Genomic DNA, 9,128 nt, shown 5'->3' with positions numbered 1-9,128 from the left:
GCTGGGATCACAGGCGTGAGTCACTGTGCCTGACCACAGGGCCTGTCTTTATTTAGATGTTTGCTATTTTGTTCACCACAGATTATTTTACGTTAGTTAAAAAATATGTTTTGAGGCTAGGCATAGTGGCTCACACCTGTAATTCCAGCACTTTGTGGGGCTGAGGTGGGAGGATCTCTTGAGTCCAGGAGTTTGAGACCAGCCTGGGAAACATGGTGAAGCTCTGACTCTACCAAAAAAAACAAAAAAATATTAGCTGGGTGTGGTGGTGTACCTGTAGTCCCGGCTACTTGGGAGGCTGAGGTAGGAGGATGATTAGGGCCCAGGAGGCGGAGGTTGCAGCAAGCCAAGATCATGCCATTACACTCTAGCTTGGGCAACAGAGCCAAACCCTGTCTCAAAAAATAAAAATAAATAAAAATGAAAAAAACAAAAAACAAAAATATCAGAATTGCACACATGAAATGGGTGAATTGTATGGTAAGTATATCGTAATAAAGCTAAAACCTTTTTTTACTGATTTACATACCATCAAACTTGCCCTTTTAAAATGTGCAATTCAGTAGGTTTTAGTACAGTCCCAGAGTTGTCCGATATCACCACAATCAGTTGTAGAACATTTTTATCATCCTAAAGAAACCTGGCACCATGGAGCAGCCACTCCCCATTCCCTTCTCCCACCCAGGCCCTGACAGCCACGAATCCACTTTCTGTCTCTATGGATTTGCCTGTTCTGAACATTTCATATAAATGGACTCACACACTATGTGGTCTTCAGTGACTGCTTTTTCACTTAGCATCATGTTTTCAAGGCTCATGCATATTGTGGCATGCACTGGAACTCCATTCCTTTATATGACCAAATAATATACCATTGCATTGGCTGGATGCACTGGCTTATGCCTGTAATCCCAGCACTTTGGGGGGGCCAAGGCGGGCGCATCACCTAAGGTCAGGAGTTCGAGACTAGTCTGGCCAACATGGTAAAACCCCATCTCTACCAAAAATACAAATATTAGCTGGGTGTGGTGATGCACATCTGTACTCCCAGATACTCGGGAGGCTGAGGCAGGAGAATTGCTTGAACCCAGGAGGCGGAGGTTGCAGTGAGCCAAGATTGCGCAACTGCATTCCAGCCTGGGCAACAGAGCGAGACTCCATCTCAAAAAAATATATATATATACACATATGTGTGTGTGCTTGTGTGTGTATACATGTCTATATCATTGCATAATCGAGCCACATTTTATTTATTCATTCATCAGGTGATGAATATTTATGTTTTTTTCCACTTTTTGGCTCTTGTGAATAATGCTGCTATGAGCATTCATGCACAAGTTTTTGTAAAGACATCTGTTTTTAATTCTTTGGGGTTTTGTATTAATTTTAATTTTTAAAATATATTGCATAAAAATGTTATTTACCTTGGTGACTGGGTTTTTTGGCGCTCCCTTAAAATTTGCACCTGGGGCTGCCAAGCATGGTGGCTCACACCTGTAATCCTAACACTTTGGGAGGCTGAGGTCGGTGGATGAGTCCAGGAGTTTGAGACCAATCTGGGCAGCATGGCAAAACCCCCTCTCCACAAAAAATACACACACAAGGCCGGGCACAGTGGTTCACACCTGTAATCCCAGCACTTTGGGAGGCCCAGGTGGGCGAATCACTTGAGGTCAAGAGTTTGAGACTGGCCTGGCCAACATGGTAAAACCCCAACTCAACTAAGAACACAAAAAAATTAGCCGGACGTAGTGGCATGTGCCTGTAATGCCAGCTACTCCAGAGGCTGAGGCAGGGGAATTGCTTGAACGTGGGAGGCGGAGGTTGCAGGGAGCCAAGATCGCTCCACTGCACTCCAAGCCTGGGTGACAGAGTGAGACTCCGTCTCAAGAACACACACATACACAACCCAAAACAACACACACACACAATCAACTGGGCGTGGTGGTGTGTGCCTGTAGTGCCAGCTACTTGGGTACTTGGGTGGCTGAGGCAGGAGGATCACCTGAACCCAAGAAGTCAAGGCTGCAGTAAGCCATGATTGCACCACAGCCTGGGTGACAAAGTGCGAACCTAGCTCAAAAAAAAAATAAAAATAAAAATAAAAAATTTGCACCTGGGGCAAGCGTCACACTCATCTCAACTCAGTCTCACCTTGCAAGTCTTGTGCCTTGCTGGCTGTGTGACCCTGGACAAGTTGCTTAACCACTCAGAGCCTCGATTTCCTCCTCTATAAAATGGGGATAATCTCCATACCTACTCACAGCTGGCAGCGGAATGCGATGCAGTGAATTCGCCTTTACAGAGCCAGCACTGTTCTTGACACATGGTAATCTTCACATATTTTTTCCCACAGGTGGGCTGGTGTCAGGCCGGGAGTGGGGTGGAAGGGTCCCAGAATGGCCGTGAGCGTCCTCTGCCCTTAAGAAGAGCTAGCCCAGCTGTCCAGAGCTCCCTGCGGCGGCTGCTCTGGTAAGCAGCAAGCATTTTTGCCTCTCCTGTCTCAGCATGATGCCCCTACAAGGTTCTTTCGGGGGTGGGACCCAATGCTGCTCGCCCGATGGCCTCCCTGGCTCCCAGCACCTTCCATCCCAGCTGTTCAGGGCCCCTCACCTGCGCCTCCCCCACCCTCCCCTCTGCCCACTCCCATTGCACGCCATAGCTCCCTGTCCCTCTCCGCTGCCATGAGGCCTGCACTTTGCAGGGCTGAAGTCCAAAGTTCAGTCCCTTCGCTAAGCACACGGATAAATATGAACCTTGGAGAATTTCCCCAGCTCCAATGTAAACAGAGCAGGCAGGGGCCCTGATTCACGGGCCGCTGGGGCCAGGGTTGGGGGTTGGGGGTGCCCACGGGGCTTGGCTAGTGGGGTTTTGGGGGGGCAGTGGGTGCAAGGAGTTTGGTTTGTGTCTGCCGGCTGGCAGGCAAACGCAACCCACGCAGTGGGGGAGGCGGCTAGCGTGGTGGACCCGGGCCGCGTGGCCCTGTGGCAGCCGAGCCATGGTTTCTAAACTGAGCCAGCTGCAGACGGAGCTCCTGGCGGCCCTGCTCGAGTCAGGGCTGAGCAAAGAGGCACTGATCCAGGCCCTGGGTGAGCCGGGGCCCTACCTCCTGGCTGGAGAGGGCCCCCTGGACAAGGGGGAGTCCTGCGGCAGCGGTCGAGGGGAGCTGGCCGAGCTGCCCAATGGGCTGGGGGAGACTCGGGGCTCCGAGGATGATACGGACGACGATGGGGAAGACTTCACGCCACCCATCCTCAAAGAGCTGGAGAACCTCAGCCCTGAGGAGGCGGCCCACCAGAAAGCCGTGGTGGAGACTCTGCTGCAGTAAGGAGCCCTTCCCCGCCCCAGCTCCCAGGAAGAGCCTAGAGGGGCCCCCTCAGCTCCCAATGAGCCCCCCTTCTGAGTGGAGTCCCCATGAGCCTCAGCCTTTAGCCTAGTTGCTGGGAAGGGGGACAGGGTCCATGAGAGCACAGGGGTCCTTGCTTGGAGGGTTGAGCCTCCAGCCCCTGAACTGCCCCTCTGCAGAGTCCCAAATCCCCACGAGCTGAGGCCTTCAGCCCAGTCCTTGGGCAGGAGACATTTCCCGGGGGGTCTAAGATGGGAGAAAAAGCAGGTGAGTTCACAACTCAAATGCCTGGAGAACTGGGGGGTGGTGGAAATGTTTAGCCACTAGGATCATGTATACTCTCCAGACCCTAACTCCTGCACTGAGTCCTCAGCGGGTAGGCTCCGGGGGCCAGGAAGCACTGCCAGGGAGGAGGGCCTGAAGCTGGGGTTTTGGGGGCTTCCCTGGCCTCCTAGGGACTCATACATTTAGCCAGGGAAGTCCAGGTCTTTCTTACCTGAGGCAGACAGAGCCTCGAGGTGGGAGCTGCTCCCCTTTCCTGTGTGGCCACAGGCACCCCACCTCACCAGCAGGCGCCATTAGAGGCTCCCCATTCTACATTCCCATCCGCTGGCGGACTCCCCGTCTCCTGGAGAACTGGGTGGGTCCTGAGCTCGATGCCTCCCCTCTCCTCAGCAGAGCTGATCTAGTTACTAATTACCCACATGCTTTATTATTTCTCTTTTGTTTTATAAATTTATAAACGGCAAAAGGCTCTGATAAGGTCTGTGATCATTAACTTGTGGAAATGGTGGCCTGGAAGGATCTGGCCCAACCCACCTCCCACCTAGTGGGGTGGGGGACGGGGGTGTGGGGGAGAAGGAAGGGTGGCCTGGGGGCTGCAGGGGCCACCCCTCCCCAGGGGCTCCCTGACCTTCACCCTACAGCGCCTGCTTGGGGAGGTTCACTACTTCCTGGGCGCTGTGCTGAGGTTTCACGGGAATAATTTCCCTTCACGGTGAGAGAAATCCTGGGCAGAAGCTATTAGTGACTCTGCTTCACAAATGGTGAAACCGGGGCTTAGAGCGGGGAAGGAGATGGACTAAGTTCACCCAACGGAGGCCCCAAACCTACTCTGTTTGCTGCTCTCAATTGCTATGACCAGGGGCCTGAGGCCTGCAGGGGGTGGCCACGGAGTCAGAGAGACAGCGAGTCCCAAAGATGCTCTGAAGGGACCCATCTCTTTTCTGTCCAAGGTCCTGATCCCAGCTGGGGTGGGGGAGGGCTGGTGGATTCCTGCTTTCCCAGAGGCCTCAGGGAGCCTCCCGAGGGCCTGGACAGGGGCAGGGGAGCAGTCAGGGCCCCCTGACTTGGCAGGAAGAGGAGGGCAAAGGACTCTAGAGCTGCAGGGGAGGGGCAGAGAGTCAGGCATCCCAGACCCAGGGCGAAGGCAACTCGGCGGGGTGGGGCTGGGCCAGACCTGCCCAGGGCCCCACATGGGATTGGGGGCTTTGGGGTGAGGGTGGGGGCAGGGGATGCTTTCTTACCTGAGTGAGCTCTCTCGGTCAGCAGCCCCCTTTGGTGGGATGGTGGGGTTGGGGGAGCCTTGATCCACAGCATTTGAAGGGGAAGCAGAGGTCAAAGTGCTTCCTAGGGACCAGCAGAGACCTGGAAGCTGAGGCAGAGAGTGTAGAAAGAGGCCATCGAGGGAGATGGAGAGAGAAGCTGGGGGAAGCAGAATGGAGGAGCCGGGGGGCGGGGGCTCAGACCCAGCTGGGAGAAGGGGCACGGGAGAGAATGAGGTGCCCCAAGCTTGCAAGGAGGCTGGAGTGCTTCCCGCCTGCCCCGATTGGGTTTTCTTTAATGCTAACAGCATGCTATTTACTTTCCATTTAAATTTGAGATGTTGCTATAAATTATCAACCAGCTCCTTGTTCCTGCAGAGTTTATAACTAACTACCTGGGTTACTTATTGTTCAGGTAACAAAAGGGATCGGAAAACGCCCTGAGTGAAAAAAGTGGGGCCTCCAGAGTCAGGGTCGGGGAACGGGCCAGGGAGAAAGGGGCGGGGGACCCCTGTTGAAGGCCTGGGCCATCGGGGAGGTTGAGGCTGGGAAGATGGTACAGAGGCAGAATGTCTAGTAGAAGCTGTTTCCTGGGAGAAGTCAGTGTCTGGGAAGGAGCCGGGTGGGTCCTGGGTCCCAGGTCTCCCCGGGGTGGCCCATGTTTGTGACCACTGCAGGAACCTGAGCTCTTTCTTCAGATCTGCCCCTTAGTTCCCTGAGTGAACTTGGGCAAGTCTGTTCCTCTCCTTCTGCCTTAGTTTCCCCTCCTGGCCAAGGAATAAAATCCAAACTCCCTGCCTTGGTTTCGTTTCCCCTCCCTCCACCCCACCAAATTCCTGGATCTCTTCCCAGGTCTTTCTCTTCCTCCCTGCCTTTGCTGTAGCCATTTTGGCTTTGCTGTTCCTCAGCACCCCAAGCCAATTCCCACCCCAGGGCCTTTGCACGTGCTCTTCCTGCTGCTTGGAACCCCTTTCCAGATCTTCCCATGGCCGGTTCCTTCTCCTTCACCTCCCTGATTGCTCCATCCAAAGGGGGCCCCCCCATCACTCTCTTCCACTGCTGTCATTTACTTTCTCTGGTTCCCTGTCGTGACTTGTGATCATCTGATTTATCTGTTTGTTTTCTGTCTCCTGCCGTGAAAATAGAAGCTCTTCAAGGACAAGGCCTGTGTTACCTTATTCACCACTTGTACCCAGATCCTGCCCAGTGGCTGATGCACAGCAGGAATGAGTGAGTGACTGGGATTCTCTGAGGCCCTGAAGATATCTACTGCCCTGTTGGCCAGGGCCCAGCAGCCTGAGATGTGGCCAAGGGAGAAACCGGGACCCAGGGTTCCTTCCTGGGTGTCCTCCCAGGTCCTTTCTGTCCCTGATCAGCTCAAACCCCAACCTGTTTCTTTTTTGTTGTTCTTGTTTTTGAGACAGAGTCTTGCTCTGTTGCCCAGGCTGGAGTGCAGTGGCATACTGTACTCCGCCTCCTGGGTTCAAGTGATTGTCCTGCCTCAGTCACCCGAGTAGCTGGGATTACAGGTGCGCACCACCATGCCTGGCTGATTTTTTGTATTTTAGTAGAGATGGGGTTTCACTATGTTGGCCAGGCTGGTCTCGAACTCCTGACCTCAGGTGATCCACCTGCCTCGGCCTCCCAAAGTGCTGGGATTACAGTCGTGAGCCACTGCCCCTGGCCTTCAAACCCCAACCTTGAAGTGCTCTGATCCTGCCCATCAGGCAGGATCAGGGCACCGAGACCCAGGAAGACAGTTGCTAAGGGAGGATAGAGGATCTGACACCCCGACAAAAGCCAGACTGCCTGCATCCTAATCCCAGCTCTGCCCCTTTCTAGCCTGAGCAGGTGATTTTATTTTTCTGAGCCTCAGTTTCGTCTGCAGGGTAGAGATGACAATAACCTTTGTCCACAGGGTAAAATGGCATGGCATTTGTAGAGTACACATGTAGTAAGTGCAATACACAGCAGTTATTATTAGTGATCCCTTTTTATAGATGAGCAAATTAAGGCTGAGAGAGGCAGTGCCTTACCAAACGAAACTCTTCCGAAGGACTAAAGGCAGGCCAGGGCTTGGACCTGGGTCCTCCTACCTCAAGCTCCATACAGCAACCTCGAGGTTGCACTTTCCCCAGCCATTCCTGCTGTTCAACTTGACCATCAACTCACTTCCATACAGTGCTTCGGAGTTCATAAAGGGCTTACAAAATGCGCTAAGCTCATTTTTCCCTCCCCACCATCTCTGAAGTCTGAAATATCATTACCCCATTTCACAGATGAGGAAACTGAGGCACACGGAGGTTAAGCAAAGAATCAAGGCCAGATCTAAAGCCCCCACACTGAGAAGTCAGCTCCCCCTCCAGATGTGGGGATGAACACCACAACCTTGCATGCCCTGAAACTCCAGGGGCCAGAGGGCAAGAGGCTCAAAGCCTTGAACATTTGATTGACCCCGGAATGGGTAGGAGAGAGAGGAGGAAGATGTGGGCGGGTCTTTACCTCTCCTGAGCTCTGCTGTGTGGGGTCAAGGGTCTCCAGGGCTGCATTGTTAAGATGATGATGATGACAATATTATTCCACAAATTCAGCACTTACTGTGTGCCAGGCACTGCCCTAAGTTCATCCTCCCTATTTGAAGCTCATTTAATTTTCCCAGTAGCGGTGTGAGGTAGGGGTGGATTTTCCCCACATTACAGGGCAGATGTGGGTCGTACAGGAGCACGTGCGGCTAGGTTGCAGTGACGGGATTTGAACCCATGTTGGTTTGACTCTCAAGCCCATTAGAGTCAAAGCAGGAGATGCCTGGAGACCTGGCCTCTTGGTTCTTTTGTTTTGTTTTGTTTTGTTTTTTGAGATAAGAGTCTCACTCTGCTGCTGGGGCTGGAGTGCAGTGGCACAATCTCGGCTCATTGCAACCTCTGCCTCCCGGGTTCAAGTGATCCTCCTGCCTCAGTCCCCTGAGTAGCTGGGACCACAGGCACACGACACCACACCCAGCTAATTTTTGTAGTTTTAGTAGAGACAGGGTTTCACTGTGTTGGCCAGGGTGGTCTCGAACTCCTGACCTTATGTGATCCACCCGCCTCGGCCTCCCAAAGTGCTGGGATTAGAGGCATGAACCACCGAGTGCAGCCTTGGCCTCTCAGTTCTGAGCTAGGACAGTTGGAGAAGCTGCCCTCAAAAAGAGTCAGGACCTTGGAAACTCGTGTGTGTGTGTGTGTGTGTGTGTGTGTGTGTGTGTAAGAGACACACAGACAGATAGAAGAGAGTGATAGCAAGAGAGTGGCGGTGGGGAGAGAGAGAGAGACATTGATTCAGTAGGTTCCAGAAAAAAGTGGCACAGGAGGCTTCTCCCAGAACAGAGAAAGTCAGGCCCCCTTGGCTCTCTGTCTCCTAACTGGCATGTAAAATTCACTTTTTTGTTATGGATTTGTTGCCCAACTCTACTAGGAATTGTTCAAAAGTGGAACATTCGTATCAGCTCACTTCAACAGTTTGCTTTCCATTTTCACATTCAAAAGCCTGTCTTCTGTTTCTAAGGGTTGCACATGTATTCATGCAGGGTGGCTGGCCTTTGTTTTATTTTCAAGTTCCACTTAAATTTGACCTGGTATGGGAGAATGAGAATGAGAGAGAGAGAGAGAGAAACAGACAGACATGGAATCAGATGGACAGGGGCACATAGCAAATCTTTGGTTTGAGCCCAGGAGAGGCTCTGGTGAGAGGAAGACTGACCCTATTCTCTTTGGGGGAGAGAGAAGGGAAGGATGGAGGAAGGGAGGACATAGGAGGACACGGCACAGAAGGGTGATGGCTGCAGATGGGGGAGGGGAGGCATCGGGCAGCCCGGCTCTAGGATCAGATAAACATGTTTGCCACGGAGCACCAGGCTGGACTTTGTACTGCCCTTCCCAGAGCTCTGACTGGCAACCAGAGAAGCGGGGAGGTGAAGGAGAGAGGATCCTAGGAGCCCAGGAAAAAGGGAGAGAGAGAAGCTGGGGAGAGGCCTGCGGGGGGGTTCCTGGCAACATGAAATATTTTTGAGTCCCAACTAGATCACCTTGCACAAGTGACTGCGCCTTTCTGAGCCTCAGTTTTCTCCCCTGTGAAATGGGCACAGCGTCTACTTCGTAGGGTTATAAGATGTAAGTGGCCAGCCCTCAGCACGGTGTCTGGCTCACAGTAAATCCTCAAGAAACATGAGTTTTCAGAATTTTTTTTTTTTTTTTTTTTTT

At 52.7% G+C, this 9,128-nt stretch overlaps 1 protein-coding gene across 3 annotated transcripts in view; it reads left to right on the top strand.

The window, feature by feature from the left end:
• The first annotated feature begins 2,930 nt into the window (after positions 1–2,930).
• Positions 2,931–9,128, top strand: part of HNF1A (HNF1 homeobox A) — a 28,161-nt gene continuing 21,963 nt past the window's right edge. For all 3 annotated transcript variants that reach the window (XM_011948532.1, XM_011948530.1, XM_011948531.1), the window contains exon 1: positions 2,931–3,324. In XM_011948532.1, the coding sequence (XP_011803922.1) occupies positions 2,999–3,324 (326 nt within the window). In that variant the 5' untranslated portion in view covers positions 2,931–2,998. The remainder of the gene's footprint in view (positions 3,325–9,128) is intronic.

This window comes from Colobus angolensis, unplaced genomic scaffold (genome assembly GCF_000951035.1).
Source record: "Colobus angolensis palliatus isolate OR3802 unplaced genomic scaffold, Cang.pa_1.0 Scaffold28, whole genome shotgun sequence".
NCBI classification, from domain to species: domain Eukaryota; kingdom Metazoa; phylum Chordata; class Mammalia; order Primates; family Cercopithecidae; genus Colobus; species Colobus angolensis.
This window is presented reverse-complemented; position numbering and strand designations above follow the sequence as displayed.